The sequence below is a fragment of the Haplochromis burtoni genome, unplaced genomic scaffold (genome assembly GCF_018398535.1).
Source record: "Haplochromis burtoni strain Fernald_Lab_line unplaced genomic scaffold, NCSU_Asbu1 Contig_80, whole genome shotgun sequence".
Taxonomy (NCBI): Eukaryota; Metazoa; Chordata; class Actinopteri; order Cichliformes; family Cichlidae; genus Haplochromis; species Haplochromis burtoni.
The window spans coordinates 1,588,792-1,611,030 of NW_024582441.1; the positions used below are offsets into that span (position 1 = coordinate 1,588,792).

Sequence of the window (22,239 nt, forward strand, 5' to 3'; positions counted from 1 at the left end):
ACAATAACTACATTTAATATAAAGAAACCATGCGGTCACAACAGGCAGTTCACTCCCTTTGATTAGTCTCTGTATTTAATCCAGCTCCACCCTCAGCCTCCTCTTTTATTCAAACAAAGAAGGATGAAAGCAGCCTGCAGGTAACTCAAAAAATAGAGAAAAATAATACAATTTATTATGTATATAATGGTTGCTGGTACAGTGTTCAGTGCAATCAGTGTAGTGTCATAATGTGTAATAAGAATAGATTAAGCAAATGAATCGAACTCACTTTTGGTATTACAACTTTAACGACTACTTAATTAACTTAAATGTTAGAATGTAAGATATAAGGTTTTACACTCCCACCTCAGGAGTATCTCCACATGCAGTCTGAACAAATATTACCACATTTTTTCAAGTGTGTGGTTGTTGGTACGACCATCACACATCTATTTTCTTAATTGCTTGTGCAAGTCAGGGATGCATGGGGCTGTAGAATATTCCAGCTGCAGGGTGAATGGACACCCTACACTGTAAAAACATATATTTTAGCATTTTTACAGATTCATTGCAGGGCTAAGTAACTATTAATCTAAAGTGAAGCTAAATTTGATTGCAGATGCATTCACAATTATGCTTAGTCATTTACCCAAATGTGCTGAAAGTGTCCTTTCTGTCTTGAACAAGGAAGAAAATAAAGAATAGAACCAATGCAATGGAGTAAAAATATCAATAAAGTGTGCCATTTTCTAAAGATCTGTCAAGACTATTTCATAGCCTATACACATTATCATTCTTTAGAAACAGTGTTTAGTTTATTTTCTGCAATCCATTGCCAAACATATATAGATTTGCTCCTGTTTTCCTGAGATCATCTGTTGAGAGCTTGGATCAGAGGCCTGGCACACACCCCTCCTACACAATAATTCCTACCCTTGCATTTTCACATTGTCTTGTGGTGGCTAATAAGTACAGCAATGCACACATATGTAAACTATATGTAAGGTATTGCAGCTCGTTTGAACATGAAGCTAGAGAAAGGCTTCAACATGCTGTTGTTTCAGCAGCTAGTCCTGATGAACTGGCTGACCCCATCTTGTCCCCACTTCATCTGTTTCCTCTGCAGAAGCAGATACAGTAATGGGTTGTCGTCATCCTCTGGTAGCTAAAACAACTGTAATGTATCTTTCTGGCATTTTTTTCCAGACACCAGCTGGTAACATTCTGGTCAATCCAATCTAATTTCCACTCCCAGATCTGCAGCTGTGAGGCTCCTCCTCCTCCGTGCTACTCCGCTCAGCCAATCCCCGTCTGCGGCAGCGGTGTCTGGCCACGCCCAACCCTAGCCTTAGCTCTGGAAACGCTCCAGCGATATAAATCCATTGTCCGGCACATTCACACCAGTCTGCGGTCGGCTCCTCGTGCTCACTAAACAGCTGCCTTTTTTTTGCTACCCATTGTAAAACTTTTGCATCCATAATGAGGGAAATCGTGCACATCCAGGCCGGCCAGTGCGGTAACCAGATTGGTGCCAAGGTAAGAAAATAAAATGCAAAGAATTTATGTTCTTAAAAGAAATAAAATTAATTCTGTGTTTTTCTGTCACAATTCACGTTTAATAATCAGGACATAGTTTAATCATTCGGCTTGTCTGGAAAAGAATTCTCAGTGAAGACAAAGGATACCCTTTTCTTTTCATGCACCATATATCTTTTAGAATATAAATATAACTGTAAATGTCAAGTGATCACTTTTGTGTGCGTCTATTTTTTTTTAAACTAAATATTGTGCACTGCGGTAACTGGTGGGTGGGTGTGGAGCAGCAGAGCGCAGCCGCTCGTATTGAAGTAACGGTATAACGGGGGGCTCTTGTGTCTCGACTGGTTTTTGTTCACACAACGCCGGGCGTGTCTGCGTCCCCGGCACTTCAGATTCAGCTGACCTCAAGACACTGTCTCAGGAAAAGAGACAGAAAAAGGGAGAGAGGGGAAAAAATCAGTCTATTCTTTACTTGTCAGATCTCCCCGCACTCGGGTTTCTTTGTCTTACACATCCAGATATGACTGGTATTCCAGACAATGAGTGGGGAGCTGGGCTTGAGAGGCCTACTTATGCCCCTCACTAAAGACTGATGGATCAATAGTCCATACTGATTAGATTATTGATTTGGCAAGCTTTAAAGGAAGACTGCAGTTTGGGGTGCTTGGAAAGCAGAAGAGCTGTTGAAGGGTGTGGCATGGATAATTGGTCAACAAAAAATTCTCCCTTTATTTATTTTTTTTAAAAGCTGCATATTAACAAAGACACGATCTAAATACTTATAATCAAGATTCACGTAACTGCTTTTTTAAAAATCAAATTGTATACGTTTTTGCTGCATTTTAATTCTATATTCCAACAAAAAAGGGGGAGGGAGTCAAAGTCTGCATAGGCTCAGTTCATCACCCACCCATTTGTTATAGCAACAATTGCAGTCAGCTACAATAGGTTAGATAATGAGTGGCCCATTATTATCCCTGTTTTACTATCTCCTTTTGTTCTCCAGCTGATCATTTGCCACAGACAGCATATGTTTAAGTAGAACAGTAATCTCGCCCTGCTATTTAGATGGACTGTAGTTTAAAGACTACACTAACAATGGCCCATATTTTGCAGGATGCATCATTACTGCCATGATGTGCTGCTGACAGATGTTCTGTAAAACAGGGCCTTCTTTGCAATCAATGTCTTTCCTCCCCTAACCAAATTAGGAGAAGGGTGGGGGAGGAATGGAGGAAACAGCTGATGCACAGTGGGTGAAGTCACTGGGTTCTCAATTGACTTAATGTGCAGTTGCTGGCAATGTCTTGGTAGACTAATTTTAGGAAATAAATACAAATTGTGCCCATTATATGTAATTCTATTTAGTATTTATTGCAGTTGCACCAAAATCAGTTGCAGTAAAAAAAAATTAATTAAGTTACTAAATTCAATTTATAAGTGCCTCCTTATTTAAGCCCACTGCTCCATTATTTCCTTTGTGTTAATGATATATGATGTAAAGATAGCTGCTTGTAGCCTGGAAGTGAGGATATTCTGGATTCCACCCCCCAAGGACTCATTGACTCAGATGTCCAGCGGGTATGATTGACAGAACTGCTGAAGGGCTACACTGTGGTGAATTAGGTCAGGGTGTGGCATTGCTTTTCTGCTTATTGTCCTCATTCTTTCACTGTGGTTATTTTCAGTCTTTATCTACTCTCGTGTCACTGTAGCTGTCCTAGCATTATTTTTTCTTTATTCTTGTTTTTGATTTTGTGTTTCTTTGTTCTGCTGTGTTGATCTTATCTTCTCCATATTAAGGTCACTTAATCGTTTTTGCTTTACATGGCCTTATTTAGATGTCATGATACTTGGTCCACAGCTGACTCCCAATCTCTTAAGCAGTGCTCTGCTATACAGCCAGCTTATCCAGATTATTCCAAATCCTTGTATTGCGCTGTTAGCAGGAAATCACCGGCTGTGTTGAAAAGAAATGTCTGAGTTGGACGATATCAGTAAATATGGTAGAGTAATACGCACTGACAAGATTTATTACGACATAAACACTCTAAAAAATCTGAATGTTAAACAGTGAACAAGACATGAATTCAGATCTGAAGGGAGTCAGTATCTTCAGTGTCGTCTGACTGCTTGCAAATGGATTTTATTTGCAGGTTGGCCCGCAGACGGATCTGTAGCGCCTTTGTTCCTCCCTCCTTTGCATTTTACATATGAAAGAACCGCATTCTGCTAAGTCATCACTCGACACTTACGGAAATCTCAAAAGCAGCGTTGTTGGGAATGGGTTCAGATATGGCTCGCTGAAAAACGGAAAAATCCTGTCATTTCCATCAGAAAACAAAAATGCAAACCCACTGCTGTTTTCCTCATTTTCACCCCCACCCCCCGATCCCATGAACCGCACATCTAATGGGTAGATGTGTACTTTCGTTGCAAGTAACTGTCATGTGATATCTTCCATTTTGTGTCTGCAGTTCTGGGAAGTGATCAGTGATGAGCATGGCATCGATCCCACGGGGACTTACCATGGAGACAGTGACCTGCAGCTGGACAGGATCAGTGTTTACTATAATGAGGCCACAGGTTAGCTGTCTTCCTAACTCATGTTAATAAGTGAGGGTATATTATATATGGATTCATTTTTAACTTGACAATTTAATTCCAAAGTATGACACTACATCTCTTTTTGCATTCTCATCTCTACTGTACTGTTACTACACCTTTTCACCTATATCCAAAGGTCCTTCCTGCATTATTGAGCTGGTGTTTTTTGCCCCCTTTTCTTTATTCTTCTCTCTCTGTCTTGCTCTCCTCTTCTTCTCTTTCGTGTGGAGGAGGTAAATACGTGCCTCGGGCCATTCTGGTGGACTTGGAGCCTGGCACCATGGACTCTGTGAGGTCTGGACCCTTTGGTCAGATCTTCAGACCTGACAATTTCGTGTTCGGTGGGTGCCTTAAAGACATGTCTCATGCTCCTTTTTGATTTAAGGAAAAATGTTACTCACTTGAATGCCACTCCTTTTCCTTCAGGTCAGAGTGGTGCTGGAAACAACTGGGCCAAGGGTCACTACACAGAGGGAGCTGAGCTGGTGGACTCAGTCCTGGATGTGGTCCGCAAAGAATCAGAGAGCTGTGACTGCCTGCAAGGTTTCCAGCTCACCCACTCACTTGGTGGAGGAACTGGATCTGGTATGGGAACCCTGCTCATCAGCAAGATCCGCGAAGAGTACCCAGACCGTATTATGAACACCTTCAGTGTGGTGCCTTCCCCCAAGGTAACATCTCCTTGTGATAGCACATGATAGATTTTTGGTTTTAATTATAGTTGCTTTGGCCTGAGGTTTCTCCTAAGATCTTGAAACTAAATAGAAGTTCTGTGTTCTCAGGTGTCAGACACTGTGGTCGAGCCTTACAACGCCACCCTGTCGGTCCACCAGCTTGTAGAGAACACAGATGAAACCTACTGCATCGATAACGAGGCTCTGTATGACATTTGCTTCCGCACCCTGAAACTAACCACACCCACCTACGGAGACCTTAACCATCTGGTGTCCGCCACTATGAGCGGGGTCACCACCTGCCTCCGCTTCCCTGGCCAGCTCAATGCAGATCTGCGCAAACTGGCCGTCAACATGGTGCCTTTCCCTCGTTTGCACTTCTTCATGCCTGGCTTCGCTCCTCTGACCAGCAGGGGCAGCCAGCAGTACCGCGCGCTCACAGTTCCCGAGCTCACCCAGCAGGTGTTTGATGCCAAGAATATGATGGCCGCGTGCGACCCACGCCACGGCCGCTACCTGACAGTTGCCGCCGTGTTCCGTGGCCGCATGTCCATGAAGGAGGTCGATGAGCAGATGCTCAATGTGCAGAATAAGAACAGCAGCTACTTCGTTGAATGGATCCCCAACAATGTCAAGACCGCAGTTTGCGATATTCCACCCCGTGGCCTCAAGATGGCCGTCACTTTCATCGGCAACAGCACTGCTATCCAGGAGCTGTTCAAGCGCATCTCCGAGCAGTTCACAGCCATGTTCCGCCGTAAGGCCTTCTTGCACTGGTACACAGGGGAAGGTATGGATGAGATGGAGTTCACTGAAGCGGAGAGCAACATGAATGACCTGGTGTCAGAGTACCAGCAGTACCAGGATGCCACTGCGGAGGAAGAGGGTGAATTTGAGGAGGAAGCTGAAGAGGATGCTTAAAGGTCAAGATGTGAAGGTCAAGAAATCATCGCCAAAACAGAAAATAATCAAAACGGAACAACCACAAGTAACCAAGAAACCAACATAGTGTCAAGATCACTGCTAGAATAAAATTTTAGTGTCTGTTAGTTTTACCTTGTCATTGAGTGCAAATAAAGTTGTCGACTGAGAACTCATTTGCCTCTCATTCCTCTTCGCACATACATGATTCTCATCAGTTTAGCCAGTCAGAAAGTAAGATCCAGGCCCTCTCGGTGCAGTATACAGTAGGCTAGATAGAGCTGCGAGTTACTGGAAAATCTAATGTGATGTAATGAAAGGGTTTATTTCTGCTCCATAAGCATTATGATGGCTAAGGGCCCACATCCATTTGCAACATTCTGCACCAACCCACATTCCCACAACTATCTGGTGTTGAAGAGATTGCACCCTGGCAGTTTTTAGATGACAATAACATAACACCAGAGAAAGTAAGAGGGCATTTGCTGGTTGAGTAACCTACTAATTATATACATGTGTTATTTGAGATGTTTACATTTTGTAGGGAACTCATAAGAGCTATTTCATTTTGGGGATTTAAGATAAGATAAGACTTTATTGATCCCACAACGGGGAAATTTTTGCGTCACCTCAGCTCAAGTACAGATATATGAAGGAAATACAAAAATACAATTAAGTACAATCAATGAAAAAAAGTAAGATAATACACTATATACAATGGTAGCATACACAGTATGTGATTATGGATATAGTTGGAAATATGGAAGACATAAACTATATAGCTTGGAAGGTCATGGAAGGTCCATTATGCATGAAGTGGTGACCGTGGATGTTCACAGTGTCCAGTGACTTATGACATCGTGATTGAGGAGTTATAGAGTCTAACTGCTGTTGGGATGAATGATCTGCGAAAGGGCTCCTTCCTGCAGCGAGGGTGTTTCAATCTCTGACTAAAGGAGCTGCTACAGTACAGTAAAGGTTTTGACAAGAGGACTTCTTTTTCCCTGGAAATACAATTAAAAACAGTTTGACAGGTAAACTCCACATCAGGGGTGGAAATTACAATATCTTACAATAGAGGACAGTTCGCTACAGTACATCAAGACATTGATGTAACTGAAGGAAAAACATTTAAAACACAGAAAGCAGGAATTACAGATTTCTTCATTGCATTGAGGTGTACAATAATGTGTAAATTTCTTGAGCCACACCCATTTCTTTATATCATGCTAGGGAAATGTGAAATGGGTAGAGTGATTTATTGGAACATGCCAACACAAAAGGAAATACAATAATTATGGAAAAAATGTTTTTACAGTTCTAACCTGAACTGTCTTAGGAAGGCTTTAAAAAATCTTCAGGAATATTTTTCAGGCTTCTCGAAGCACATTCAAAGCTTGCCTTTGGATGTTGGCTACCTTTTATTCTGCTCTCTGTGAAGATAATCCCACACCCACATTGTGTGTTTTTCTGTCCAGGTATGTTTTTACTGCATTGGCACCACTGGATAAAATGCAGCCTCAAACCAGGGCAGGGCCTCCAGTGTTTTAAAGATGCCTTTAGACACTCACTGTTGTACCTCTTGAACAGGGATGGGCAGTAGCGTGTTACTTGTAACGCGTTACTGTAATCTGATTACTTTTTTTGAGTAACGAGTAAAGTAAGGGATTACTATTGCCAAAACGGTAATTAGATTACCGTTACTTTCCCGTAGGAACGCTGCGTTACTGCATTACTAAAACCATGATTTTTTGCGAGAATGTCTCACGACAGTGACGTAAGCGAGTGCGCCGTTAGTGACAACAGCTGTGTGCAGATCAACAATGGATCACATATCGATTGTGGGAGAGAGTATGAGCGTGCAGCGTTTAAAGCGTGGAAGTACTGACCTTACTTTGAGTTTGATTCCATAAAAAGTGACAAAAACATTAGCGTCCATCGTGCGTGGGAAGAAAACTTCTTTTTACAGCGAAAAAAACCCCTAAACTTCCAAGCAAGCACCGAGTCGCAACGACGTAATGGGAAACTCACAGAGAAACTCGCGGATTCTTCAACTGACCGCGGCACACCTGCACCAGGGTAAACCTCCGCCTACCCAGTCCTGCTTTACAGGTGAAAATAGAGCAACAGGACCGCTGAGTCTTTGACTTTATTTATTTTCTGCTGTGTTTTACTTGCATCTATTTGAAAGAGTGAGTGTAAACACAAAAAATATTTTATTTTATGTGCTGGAATGTGTAGAAAATAGGTTTAAATGTTAAACTAATTTATTCAACTCAGAGAATGTTGCATATAATTAAATTTTTGCTTGATGCATAAAGTTAAAAGATTAAAACTATAAAACAAGTTTAAAAAGAGACTTTTCCATTTGATTACATTTTGTATGATGGATTATGTAGAAAAAGTAGAATTGGGCTGAAAGATCTATCGCTTTATCACCTCTTCAGGTTGTAAATCGTGTTTTTAAAAAGTAACTAAGTAACTAAGTAATTAATTACTTTTGAAAATAAGTAATCAGTAAAGTAACGAGATTACTTTTTGGGGAAGTAATCAGTAATTAGTTACTGATTACTTTTTTCCAAGTAACTTGACCAACACTGCTCTTGACTTCCTTCTTAAAAAAAATTCAAATTTGGATACACCACTCAGTAAGACTGGTCACTGATTACATCACCTTTTTCTCGCTGTTTCCCTTCCATAAGAATGCCACCAGCCATCCTTCTATTTATAATTTGTTTTTCTATAAGTAATATATAATAAATCTACAACACAGGAAGGAATGCAGTTTATTGCTATCAATATTATACCCCACCCCTGCAGTGCACATCATCCAGCTCTGTGACTTAAGGTCACATAAGCACTTTAGTGGACTTTCGTGGCCAAGGCATGCAGCAAGAGTTGGATCCCAAAGCAAAACTGTGCTGCTGGGCCACTAATTCTCCTACTCATGCACCTGGGTTTTGATGCGATAATTTCTCTATGAATATAAAACATAAGCACAAAATGTATATAACTGAATTTAGTTAGACCCTACTTGGGACAAGGCCTCAATAAAGCAGCACCAAATGCTTATTTTAACTCTTGTATCATGCAAATTTTAACTTTTGCAAAACATTCAAAACTAGTGTCATGAAGAGGAAAAGATCTTACATTATTTATATAAGGATATGTGATTTCTATATCATTATATATCTTATGGAGACAGTTTAGATCAGAGGTGTTAAACTTATTTTAGTAGAATAGAATAGAATTCAACTTTATTGTCACTGTACATGTCACAGGTGCAAGGCAACGAAATGCAGTTTGTATCCATCCAGAAGTGCTTTAGCCATGATATAGATGTATTACAAATATATATTAGCAATAATATAGATATGTAAGTATATTACAGAAATTGGTCTATTATGGTATGTTATAATGTTCACGGTATGAAGGTATGTTATGATTAAGGTATGTTATGTTAGTACATGGGATACATGCACTTGACATTTTGACATCTCTCAAAATGTGTATAACTGGTAGAGATGCTGCCTCCATACACGCCCTTAGTTTTTTGCATTCAGTGGATCAGCTGTCATTACATGGACATATTCCAATTCATAAAGGCAGAAAACTTTTACCCGTGGAGTTTTGCTAAATAAACAATATTCATCACTCAGATTTTTAATGTAAAAACATTTACTTTTAAATAGTAATACTGGCATTGCATCACTAACACGATCCTGATATTATTTTATTATAAACACTGAGTAATTAACGCGTTTACATCATTTTAAATGATATCCAGTAAAGCAAATTGGTCCCTGTGCGGCACCACGGCGGTATATTTGACACCCTTGGTTTAGCCCATATTGGTATGGACTAAACCCACATTAGCCCATAATGGTATCATCCAGTCTGCGTGGTTAAAATGGTGCAGGGCGCCAAAATTAATGTATGAACGCTGAAGTCCAGAGGACATGTGGGCCAATCACAGACATTGAGTGAGAAGTTAGTGTCCAATGGCAACATATTATAGCTTGAGTGATACTTATATTGGCCAATCGTTTTCATCGTTAAACGCCTATTGTGGGCGTGGTTAATCACTTCCAGGACGCTCATGACATTTTTTGTTTATCTACACGGGACAAGGCATGGCGTGCGAAGGTGGGTGTCCGAGTACGATCTTTTTCTTAGGTTTAAACTTAATGCACCTTCACTGCAGGCTAACACCGGACGTCAGTTAAACATTTTTCAGTCAAGTCACCCGTACAAATCACTTTACTTCTTTCATAGATTTCAAGGTAATTAAATTCGAAAGTTGGGATTATAATTCTCCTGAAAGTAGGAGCAGAAAATGGTTTTCTTACATATGCCTCGTTGCTAGTAATAATCAATTTGACAGCTGGGTTGCAGACACATAAAATCTGTGATGTCGATGGTTGAATCACACAAACTAGCGGTTAGCAGATTTTGTCTTCATATTGACCGGAAGTGGTATTACAGGGATGCGATTTTAGAGGAGACTTGTCCATACACATTTGATAAAAGTTGCCTCCGCGTTGTTTAAAGCTGTTTAGATCACTACACATTGGGTGTTTGCAGGAATACAACGGCACAGGTACAGTTAGCGAGTCAATAAGTACCGATGAACTTTATCTTAACGCTATGGTGGGCGGGAGTCAATTAGCCATGCAGGCTAACGTTAGCTGCACAGGTTTCTATTTAGGCTATTCGATCTTTGTTTTAAAGCCTTGTTAAAACTAATGTTACCTTAATTATACGTTAACATTACAGTTTATGCATTATGTTACCCGTGTTTATGTGCAGCACTCTTCCTGTCTTGCGCTTTGCCAGGAATGGATGCTACTCAGATGATCAGTGACTCAATCTTGGAGTCAGATGAGGAAGATAATGAAGAGGAGATCGAAAATAAGAGGGGACGACCGTTGGCTAAACTGTGCATCTTGAAAAATAAACACATACCTGAGGCAGGTGAGTGGCTAACTGATGTTGTTTTTACACGTGATCTGCACAGTCTGGTACTACTTAAGATAGCCTTTATTAGTCCCACATGTGGGAAATGTGTAAATCTTGCATACAGAGGGGGAAACATTTGATCCTATGGAGAATTTGCAACTTTGCTCAGTTACAATGAAATGAACAGTCTCTAATTAGTATGCTAGTTTCATTTTAATAAAGAGGGACAATATAAACATATTACATAATATTTGATCCCCCTTAATAGTTAGTGATGAAACTCTTGTTGGCAAAGGATCAACATGGTCCAGTGCATTGACCCATTCATTTGGTGAAGTTGTCCAGTACCTTCGCATTAAGACAGCCCCAAAGCATAATTTTTCCACCTCCATGCTTGACTGTAGAGATGGTGTTCTTTGGGTCGTACTCTGCATTTCACTTCCGAACTTCACTGCCAAAGAGCTGAATTTTGGTTTTATCTGACCACAGCACTTTGTCCCACACCTTCTCTGAATCATTTAGCTGTTCACGGGCAAACTTAAGACAAGCCTGTACATTTGCCTTCTTGAACAGGGAAGGCAAGATTTCAATCCATTACAGTGTAGTATGTTGTCAGTGGTGTTCTTGGCTGCTTTCAGATCATTAACAACCTCCTCCCATGTAGTTTTGGCCCAGCAGTTGTCACTTTCTCATCAAGCTTTTTGCTAAAATCTTGTCCAGGACATTCTTTGACAGCTCTTTGGTCCTGCCCATGTTGGTGGAGCGGTTGGAGTGTAAAAAATGCATTCTTCTGATTTATTGTAATGTTGTACACAGCCAATCTGCAGGTGCAAGAATTCTGGTTGGATTCAAGAGGATCAAATACTTACTTCACTCAATGACATCCAAATCAAAACTTGTAATGTTTTTTTTTTCCTAGATTTTGGTTAATGTTCTGTCTCTCTCAATTAAATTGATGTTTTATAAACAAATAAAGTAAATTAAACTACACAAATAGGCAACAAATAGGGAAGCCAGTTTGGGAGTATGCGGTTTCAATAGTATTTGCTAGTAAAAAGCTGAGCTGCAGCATTTTAAACAAGCTGCAGTGACACACTGACACTCGAATAAAGACACTAAAATGGAATGAAGGAATAAATAAATAGATCTGAACCAGAGAAATGACTTCACCTTTCTGACTATATATCTAAGTATATTGTTAATGATGATGCTCTCTTTCACACAGAGTTTCCCCTCTTTTTGGGTGATAATGTGCTTGGCCGTGACCCCAACTCCTGCACTGTGCCCTTGCCGGCATCCTCAGTGTCCAAACAGCATGCTACTATCTGCCTTTGTGTGTACCGGAGACGTGCCTGTCGCAGTGAAGTGGACATGGAAGCTTTGGTTTGGGACTTAGGGAGCATGAATGGGACCCGCAAGGGCCGCTTAAAGCTGACTCCTAATGTACGCTATGCCCTCAGTGAAGGTGACAGTTTGGTGGTGGCGGACATCCCGTGTCAGTTTGTCATTTGTGGCGTAGACTCTTCTCAGGGGGACGCAAGCTCTCCTCTGAGACAAAATTCAGGGGTAAAGACCAAGTTGCCAGATGCCTCGGGAGAAAAGGGAGATGACACAAGCACAGACAGCAAGAAATGTGTCAATGGAGGGACAGAGACTCCTGTCAGAGCCAGCTGCCTGACCTTTGAGCAAACTCCCCATCAGCCACAGGGGACCTTGGTCCCAGAATCTGACTCAGACTCAGACAGCGAAACAGGAGTAAGAGGAGAAAGAAGACGAAGGACTCTAGGTTTGTACATTATGTAAATATTTATAACTATTGAAGCTATGCTTTTTGGACCTGTTGTTTACAAGTTCACTTTTATTCTCTTTGTAGTGTCTGATTCTGACTCCCATAAATCCAGCCCCATCAGCTCGTCATTCTTGAGTCCCCCAAACAAAGTTGTCCCTGAAAGGTATACCCATAAAAATAAGCTATTTATTGGTATTCTTTTTGTAACTGTGATTATATTACTGGCTTAGCCATACCCCATTAATACATATGTTTGACTTGTTCATTGTAAGACCTGTTAATTTGTTTTTCCCTGTTCTACAGTGACAATGAAAGCCCCATGACGGTCTCGTCTTCCTCTAAAAATAAACCAAACAGACATGACAGCTTCACCACACAGGAGACAGATGTAGATGCGGCGCGACAGCAGTTGGAGGAAAAAAAAGTGGTTGCACTTGTGGAGGACAGTGAAGAGGAGGAAGAAAGAGCAGTGCAAGCGGGGACAAAGTCTCTGAAAGGGGGTTGGCATATGCCAGTGGAAAAGGAAAGCAATGCCAGTTTTACAGGAGACGGTGAATTGTCAACACCAGCAGTCTCTACAGACGCAATCCCTGCATTTAACATGGACAGTGACACTGATGTGGAGGGAGAGGACGAAGAAGTGGCATCAGCGGGGCCTGTGACCTTGAATACAAACCAACAAGTTGATCAACCTCCAAAGACGGCCCAGTTTCACATGGACAGTGACACAGATATCGATGAGGATGATGATGCTTCAGGTAAAGCTCCCAAAGCTCTGCCTTCTTCTGATGAGAACGCCAAAACTCCTCATGCTGTTTCAGTTATTCCACCTGAAGGCGTCACCATGGACAGTGACACTGATGTGGACGATGATGGGGTCGTGTCAGACGCTGCCACAAAAGCAGGACTGACGGTATGTCAGAGTGCGCACACAGCAGACTCTGCTTTTTCAGTGCAGCCAGAAGATTTTCACCTCCACAGTGACACTGATGTAGATGAGGACGAAGCAAAAAATACAACAGATGAAACACCTAATAAATCAGATATAAAGCTTACAGCTCTTAAATCTGCTCCTGTGGCTCCTGACAACCTGCAGGTAGAGAGTGACACGGATGACGAGGCTCTCCCTGTCCCTGCCACCAGTAAACCCTCAGTGGTCGCTGCTGTTGCAGATTCACGCCCCACTGCAGTTGCAGATGCTGATTTGGAGATTCTCTCTGACAGCGACACAGATGTGGAAGATGCATCTCTTCTGGCTATACCTGTTGGTGTCACAACCTTGTCAGCTTCTCCTGGCCCAACTTTAAAGGCTTCTCTGGCAGATTCTGATGCAGATACAGATGTGGATGAATCTAGCGTGCCCCCTGCTGGGGATGAGGCTAAACCAGCTGATGTCAGAGTCGACGGCGATACAGAAGATAAGAAGTCAGATATTGGAGAAGAAGGTGAGGACCAGGTGCCCAGGCTGCACAGGGAAACTACACTTGGGTTGCTGGCTCCCCTTCTGCAGAACTGCTCCACTCCTGTGCAGATGTCAGGTAATCGATCAATCTTCAGAATTCATTTAGACTGCAAATATCTACTCGTTTGTTTTATTGCATTACCTTTCTAAATACTTTCTAAAATTCAGTAATTGATTATATATGACATACATCAGTGGCACAGTTTTAGGTGAGGCTCACTCTGAAGATAGAACTAGTCTGTGATGTTACAGTGGTCTCTTTACAGGATATCACAATGACTTGTAATGCAGTAATTGCCAAAAATACAATCTAAAAGAAAATAATACAAAATATGTGAAGTGTATTGTTGGTGCTCAAAATAAAGACGGCGCCTGCAGGAGAGAGAGGTTTGAAATGAAGAAATCGATCTGTTTTTAAGTGAGTGGACTTGAGATTCTGTGTTAACTTCTTCGATCCAATCGCGTAAAGTGTTTGTTGCGTTGCGATGAGAAAGCATCAAGTTTAAATTGACTTTTACTTTGGATTTCAGATGAAGAAGTGGAAGACATGGCAACTCAAGCCTTCGTCAGTCCCTCTTCAGGTTCATTAAGGCGTGAGTAAATGACTTTTAATAATGTCAAACGAGTCTGTTTCAAAAACATTAGTTCATTTTTTTCTCTTGGCCAACAGGAGCGGCAGTGCCTGCAGTAAGACCTGTAGTATTGTCGTCCTGCTCAGACATCCAGGAGGAGGAGGATTTTGCTGTGGCTGAGACGCAGTCCTTTACATTTCAGAGCCGTGACCGTGTGAGCAGTGAGGAACCAACCCAAGCTTTTGTACTTGAGTCTTCTTGTGACAATAAAAATGACCAATCTACCAAAGAAGAGTCTTTCCAACTGGGACTGTCTGACAGCAGCCACCTGCAGTGTCCAGACCAAGCTTTAGCTATGGAGAACACCCAAGCTTTTGTTTTTGTGGAGAGGGGTGTGAACCTGGAAGATACCCAAGCATATGCAGCCATGTCAGCTGCAGACAGATCCTCTGCAGAAAATGACGCGAACCTGGAGGCCACACAGGACTATGTAGAAGATAAAGAGACTGAGCGATATCAAGTAGATGTGGCCTTAGAAGCAACACAGGCATATGTGGCAGAGCCGTACAGTCACGCTGAGGATGATGCAGATGATGATGCTTGTGAGACACAGCCTTCAGACTTTACTGCCTCTTCTACTCTTGCCATAGCAGAAACCCAACCAATGTTGCCTATTGCAGGAGAGGAGGATCTGGCAGCTGAAAATCCAGTTTGCTCTGTTCAACAAATTCAGCCGAGATCCCTCAAGGAGGATGGTGCAAAGGCAGCTCAGCCTCAGGAGAAGGGCCTCAGCGACGCTCAGTCTGTAACTGAAACTCAGCCCGTGTGTACAAGTGACAGTGAAGCAAGTGATGATGAAGGCTCATTTCCAGCTCAGCGAAACAGAACAGCAAAGCCACTGCCACTTGAAGAAGCGCAGACACTAGATCTCACTTGTTCAGAGTTGTCGGTTTCTGAAACCCAGCCAATGCACGGTGGAATTGCTGAAACCCAGCCCATGGCTACATGTGACGATGATGATGAAGACTCAATGCCAGGCCCACGAAAAAGGAAAGCAAAGCAGCTTCATCTTGAAGAAGAGGAGACGCAACCTGTCGCAGACTCTGAGCTCTCCACTGCTGAAACCCAGCCCGTGGCTACATGTGATGATGATGATGAAGACTCAATGCCAGGCCCACGAAAAAGGAAAGCAAAGCAGCTGCAGCCTGAAGAAGAGACGCAAACCCTTGCTAGTTCTGAAGTCTCTGCTCTGGAAACTCAGCCCTTGAGTACAAATGAAGGCCAGCAAAGTGATGAAGAGGACGTGATTGCATGCACTCGGAAAAGAAAAGCAAAGCCACTTCAGCTTGAAGAGGAGCAGACGCAGCCCCTCACTAGTGCTGATGTTGAAACCCCGGCAGTAGTGACAGGTAAATGTGATGATAAGGACTCAATTCCAGGTCCACGGAAAAGAAAGGCAAAGCAGATGAAGCTTGAAGAAAAGACACAGCCAGTCGATAATTCTAAAATGACCCATGTTGAAACTCGACCCTTGACAACAAAAACCGGATTATCGCCTTCAGAAGAATCTGAAGCGGGAACCAGTGGAGCTTGTGTTCCAAATTTAAGAGTGACAAGAGCAAAACCGAGAGAAGAGGAAGATCAGGTGGCGTGTCCTGGACCATCCAAGAGGCAGACTAGAGGAAGGAGTGGAAAACCTTTGTCTGATGGTGACAACAATAAGGAGATAGTAAAACGGGCTAGAGGGAGAAAGATAACGAAGCAGCAGAAACATGATGGTGAGGAAGAGGATGAAACACCGGTAAGAGAAAGAAACAAGCAGGCTGTGAATAAGAGCTTGATAAAGCAACAAGATGGGAAAGATAGAGAGGAAGAAGATGGTGCCGATCTCAGACAAGAAAGAGAAGAAAATGATAACGAAAGGAGGACGACTGATGAAAGAAAGAAGCATCAGGATGAGATAGAAATGCAACTCATGGAAGAGAAGTTAGAAACAGAAAGAAGAGTAAATAAAGAACAAGAAAGATTGCAGGCTGAAGATGCAGCGAGAGCAGAGAGAGAAATCAAGGAGAAGGAAGAACAACAGAAAATAGAGTCTGAAAGGATTGAAAGAGAAGAGCGGGAGAGGTTAGAAAGAGAAGAAAAAGAGAGATTAGAAAGGGAACGAAAGGAACAAGAAAAAGAAACTGCAAAGAGAGAACAAGAAGAGAGGCTTGAGCGGGAGCAACAACTGCAAGCAAGACTCGAGAGAGAAGAAAGGGAAATGGAGGAGAGAGAGAGAGTGGAGAAAGAAAAAGAAGCCCAAGAAAAACAGTTGAAAGAACTGGAAGAAAAGAAAGAGGAACAAGACAAATCCAAAACGCCTTCAAGAGGCCGAAGAACAACCAGAAGAACTATTGCTTCACAGAGCACAGCAGAGCCAGACCAAGACTCAACTGTATCAACCAATGACGATTTCCCAGCAAGGAGAACCAGATCACGCTCAAACTCCTCCAACTCGGTCAGCTCGGAGAGGTCTGCTTCAAGTGTCCACGCCCAGGAAAGCAAGGGCAGAGGGCGAGGGCGAGGGCGAGGGAGAGGGCGAGGGACGAGGGAGACCAGTGAGACACCCCAGAAACCCGTCGCCAGAAGCAACAATCGAAGGACCACTGTGGCTGCAGGGGCCGTAGAGCACGAGCCTGACTCGTCCAACTCACTAGCCCCTGAGGTTTCAAGCTGCAGCGTGAGCTCTCATAACAGAGGAAGAGGAGGCAGGCAGCGAGGAAGAGCGAGGAAAACAGAACATGACCCAGACTCTATCCCTTCTGTTAGTCAGAGTCAAAGTGATCAGAATTTAAGCCCTGCCAGGGGAAGAAAGGGCAAGAAAGCTGAGGAGTCCTCCAATGAGGCTCTCCATAAAAATGGTAAAGAGGACTCTCAGCCGGCTACAACCACTAGAGGGCGACAACAACCCAGTGCAGCTACAGATGAGGAAGACCAGTCGAAGCAAGAGGAAGCATGCACCAGCGAGGAATCGCTACCTAAAAGAAATGTCAGGGGCAGAGGTCAGAGAGCAGTGAAGAGTGAAACTGTGGAGAAACCAGTTGCTCCTGCGGTCAGTGATGATGATGAGGCTAAAGATAAAAGAAAAGCAACGAGAGACTTGGAGGCAAATACTGGAGCAGATCTCAGCTGCAGCAAAAGGAAAGAAAGATCTTCAAAAACGGCAGAAACAGACGAGGAAGAAGGAAAAGGCAAAACAAACGATGAGATTCCTGTTAGTTTACAAGGGAAGAAAAGAGGTAGAGCATCCACCGCTCAGGCAAAGAAGAGCGCAAAAGAGTGTCTCTCAGAGGTGAAGGAGGAGGAGAGAGAAAAGATGGAGGGTGAGACTGTGGAGAAAAAAGTCAGAGGTCGACAATCAACGGTCTCGAGAAAGAAGAAAGAGGAGCTGGAAGAAAGTGGGACATCTTTAACCGCCACAAATCAAGATGCAAATTTGGAGGCATCAGAGGTGACTATTGCTTCACTTTTAAACATACGCAGCCAAATGGAAACCATAAAGATGCGGTTTTGATTGAAACAAAAATGCATTAACATTGAAGGGTAAATCAGATGAAATGGAAAGCTGAGTAGTAAATAATTAGTGTCGAGAAGTTCTTGTTGTGAAGGAAGGCTTTTACCTTGGCTCAAGGCCATGGTGCATTTTCCTCTCTGAGTCAGCCTTTTCAATATTGATGAACTACCATCAACATGAGTTACTCTCTCTGTTTCCTCCACTTTCTCTAGAGCAGTCTAACCTGCTCCGCATCACTGCTAATGAATTAAGTGGTTTAGTGGTCATCCAGTCACTTCCTCCACTTACATTTTATGGTGTTTGCTTTCTGGTGCAAGATGTTGTACCATCTACTTTGCATGTTCCATACTTTGCCCTTCGCTGTCTTCAACCTGTTTTGTTTTCCCTGTCTTTACCTACCCTCTCCCCTATAACAGCCCCAGACTCCAACCAGCAACGCATCCCGGAAGCGGCAAGCTCCTGCAAATTTCTCTCCCGTGGCAAAGAGTCCTCGCTCCTCCTCTGCATCCCCAGCAGCAAGTGGTCGACTACAAACTGAAGGCCAGGCATACAAGGTCTCTGTGGTTGTGTTAGCAAAACACGCATTTTGTGTTTAGGAAAGAGACGCTCATACGGTGGTAGCTAGGCTGATCAAACCTAGCCTAAGACATCGGAATCATAGTGGCAAATCCTATACTTGTATTCTTATATACTAAACATCATATTAAGAAACACTATTCTAAACTATCTTAGCATCTCGACAATGCTCTCAGTCATATTACTGAGCTGTAGCCAGTGAAACGTATTATTTAAGTCCACCACGTGGTGCTAGCATCACATGCTCTTCCAGTTTTTTCCCAGTTTTTCCTGAAACATGCTGCTGGCACTACATTTAAAATGAGTGCACATGTATGTTTACAATTACAGTTTAATATTGTGTTTTAATCTTTTGGCAATTCATCAGGCTTTAGCCTTATAAACATTTTACTCAGTGTCCTAATAGAATTGTAAAATTCATGTTGTGGTTTTGTTAGCATCATATTATCGATGAAGCTTTCAGAAGTCACCGCTCCTGCTCAAAACTTGTGGATATTTGGACCCATTATAATAAACTAAACACAAAGCCTCCTCCATCTAACCTCTGTGCACAGTGGTCTATTATAACAGCAGTATCTACTCATCCAAATCATTGAAAGTAAAAGGATTTCACTAAGCGTTGCATTCACACTTAGAGCTGCGTAATCAATTTGTGCAGGGTTAAAGTTATTTTTGGTTTGTTCGTGCAGATGAGAGCAGGTGTTTTGAGCTCACGAAATCATTGTTCCACTAACCTCCTGCAGCTTGTTCTGAAATTTCAATCGACTCTGGGGCATGACTGTAAAATGCATGACAGTGCTTTTCTTTGAGCGAAATGCCTAGTTTCACACCTCTATTTTGCCTGCATGGCAGATTAAGTTGACTTGAGGCTTTTGCTTTCACAGGTTCTGTTTACGGGGGTGATGGATGAAGCAGGGGAGAAAGTGTTGGCGCGCTTAGGCGGCAGCTTGGCTAAAGGTGTGGGAGACATGAACTGCCTTGTGACTGACAAAGTGCGCAGGACTGTCAAATTCCTTTGTGCACTGGCCAAAGGCATTCCAATAGTCACTACAGACTGGCTGGAAAAGGTATGTTTGACAAACTGCAGTCAGAAAGTTCTCTCTTAATTTATTGCAGATGTGTATTATGATAATAGTCACCCTTCTTGTCTGTTTTAGAGTGGCAAAGCTGGGAGCTTCCTGTCTCCCTCCTCCTTTATTGTTAAGGATCCTGAGCAGGAGAAGAAGTTTAATTTCTCCTTGCACGAGTCTCTAAGGATTGCCAGCAGCCAGCCTCTCTTAAAGGTACTCACTCATTTTTCCTTAGAGTGAGAGGTTGACAGTGTGCCATTAACAGTATTTCCACTAGCAGACGGCACGGGGGTGGTGCATGATGTTTTCGTGATGGGAGCCCATAAACGTTTGAGTCATCCTCAGTCTAAATCTGGTTTAATATTTCCCTTCGAGCATTGTTTGAGCCTCTTTATTGTTAGCAATGTTCAAATCTTCAAAACAGCAGCCTGTGGATTGTTTATCATCATTCTGTGGCTTAGGGGAAAGTAATTTGATATTTGCTGTAAATATACTGATAATATTGCATGTATTATGTTTCTCAGCTTGCGCTATTTCATAGAAGCTTGTAAAGGCATACCTTGTTACAACATAATACCAGCTAAAATTAGACATATAATATCAAATTTCAATCCCAGGAGGCTTTTACTAAATTTCTTGAAGAGATTAAATAAAAATAGATTCACTCATCCATCTCTTTTCTTCCGCTTATCGGATTCAGGGTTGCGGTGGAGCCTATCCCAGCTGTCCTAGGACAAAAAGCAAATAGACCATTGGATGTATTCCAAATAAAAGTAGAGTAAAATGCTTTGCCTTCTTTCTGTCTCTCAGGGATACGAGGTCCATGTTACTAGATCGGTTAAGCCAGAGCCAGTTCACATGAAGGACATCATTTCCTCCAGTGGGGCTACCTTTCTACCAAAGATGCCCTCTTCTAATAAGGTGCCAGTTAAGCTGAGAGCCCTTCTCCGGCCAAAACGTTACATGAAATAAGTCTTTGCTTATGATGTTTATTACCTACATTTTAATTCCTCTTCTATTTTCTGTCACCCCCGTCTCCCTCTCTGGCTCTTAGCCTCACACTGTAGTGGTTTCCTGCGAGGAGGACTGGTCTCTGTGTCGCCCGGCTCTGTCTGCATCTCTCCCTGTCGTCACCGCTGAGTTCATCCTCACAGGGATCCTGCAGCAGAAACTCGATTTTCAGTCCCACACACTCTCGCCTTCCACAGCAAATGTACAACCTGCAGGTGGCAGAGGAAGGGGCAGGAGGAAGACTTAGTACTCCCGGAGCAAAAATACAGTGACTGTCTGTGTATGAAATCTTTAGCTGTGAGGTTTGTCCGTCATTTCTGGATACACTTTAAAACTGTAGACCGGTAAAACACCTGTTTAGCTATTGGACTGTGAAAGACTGTATTGAATGTATTGTCGATTGTCCACTGATGTAAATGCGTAATTTACAGACGTCAGTGCTGGAAGAATGTGAATTATTTGACTGTCCATCATCAAATATTTAAAACTAATTTTTAACTTTCCAAGAGAATGAACTGAGAAACAAACAGAAAAGTAGTTAACTTAAGACATTTTGGAAGAATGGTGAAAACTTTCTTTCTAAGCTTGTTTGTGCAGTCTTTTTCTTTTGCCTTATACACACAAACACATTGAAACTGTTAAAGCTACCTCCCCTCTACTTCAAACCCTTCTTTTTTTATGTAGAAACAAGCAGAGCAGGAAATTAACACTGCTAAACTGCTGGTACCCTCCATGTGTGCTAACTGCTTCAGCTCAATCAGCCTGTTTGGCAGGTAACCAACCTTGAAGAGGGTGTTTGTGTAAATCATGGTGGATGGGAGAATAGATGTGGAGATGGTGTCTGTTATGGTATCCAACAGCCTCGTAGTCAGAGGAAAAAAGCTCGTTTCCGGCCTTCATAAGAAGTTCATAGTGCCTTTTTAAATGGAGATAATGACGAAGCTACCCACGTGTCTTTCTGGGGTTTTTTTCTGTCTCCATTAACCACCACCATCTACTCCATTAAGGCCTTATCCCATCCTGTTCCTCCAGAGAGAACAAGACAGACTGCGGATGTACCTTCTGCATCAACGCCTTTGTGGTGTTTGTTCTCGCCATCGATGTCTGTTTGCTTTATATGTGGATGTGTATTTTTTGTGTAATGCACAAAGGTTGATTACTGACCCACTGTCACTGCTGTGTCACTGGTGTTTTAAAGATGGTAGCTTGTTATTTTTAGAACTGTTAGCATGCTAATGCCTTAACTTGAAGTCTGTCTTCGTATCAAATAATGAAATGTCTCCATTATAAATGAAAAACATTAAATATTTTCCAGCTGCAACCACACTGTGCCGAGTTTAAAATTTCACAGACTGAAGCTTCTAAATCCAAAAATTGACTTTCAAGTTAAACCTTTTTGTTTTTCAGTAGATTTGCTTGTAATTTTAGACTACTGAGGACGTCATAAATGAAGAAGGGGGTAGGTAAATTGGGACGAGCAGAGGATTAGTGAGGAAGACGTAAGGGCAGCTATGCTATGAA

General features: G+C 42.4%; 2 protein-coding genes across 8 annotated transcripts; both read left to right on the forward strand.

The window, feature by feature from the left end:
* The first annotated feature begins 1,347 nt into the window (after nucleotides 1–1,347).
* Nucleotides 1,348–5,895, forward strand: tubb5 (tubulin, beta 5). Of its 2 annotated transcripts, none has more exons than XM_005925174.3 (5): nucleotides 1,348–1,518; nucleotides 3,999–4,107; nucleotides 4,362–4,469; nucleotides 4,555–4,799; nucleotides 4,911–5,895. In XM_005925174.3, exons 1-5 carry the CDS (start codon nucleotides 1,462–1,464, stop codon nucleotides 5,721–5,723), a joined length of 1,332 nt encoding a protein of 443 aa, XP_005925236.1. In that variant the 5' UTR covers nucleotides 1,348–1,461; the 3' UTR covers nucleotides 5,724–5,895. The 2 variants fall into 2 exon arrangements, with proteins under 2 accessions (XP_005925236.1, XP_014189973.1); XM_014334487.2 differs by having other exon boundaries at nucleotides 1,349–1,518; nucleotides 4,359–4,469.
* A 3,798-nt stretch (nucleotides 5,896–9,693) lies between these two features.
* On the forward strand, nucleotides 9,694–22,036 carry mdc1 (mediator of DNA damage checkpoint 1). 6 transcript variants are annotated; one of them, XM_014334468.2, is made up of 12 exons: nucleotides 9,694–9,869; nucleotides 10,533–10,697; nucleotides 11,908–12,468; nucleotides 12,556–12,634; nucleotides 12,775–14,009; nucleotides 14,464–14,526; nucleotides 14,604–17,998; nucleotides 18,478–18,615; nucleotides 19,522–19,704; nucleotides 19,795–19,920; nucleotides 20,518–20,628; nucleotides 20,762–22,036. In XM_014334468.2, the coding sequence occupies exons 1-12, from the start codon at nucleotides 9,857–9,859 to the stop codon at nucleotides 20,963–20,965; spliced, it is 6,273 nt and encodes a 2,090-aa protein (XP_014189954.1). In that variant the 5' UTR covers nucleotides 9,694–9,856; the 3' UTR covers nucleotides 20,966–22,036. The 6 variants fall into 6 exon arrangements, with proteins under 6 accessions (XP_014189954.1, XP_014189955.1, XP_005925235.1 ...); XM_014334469.2 differs by having other exon boundaries at nucleotides 10,560–10,697; XM_005925173.3 differs by having other exon boundaries at nucleotides 10,577–10,697.
* Nucleotides 22,037–22,239: the final 203 nt, after the last annotated feature.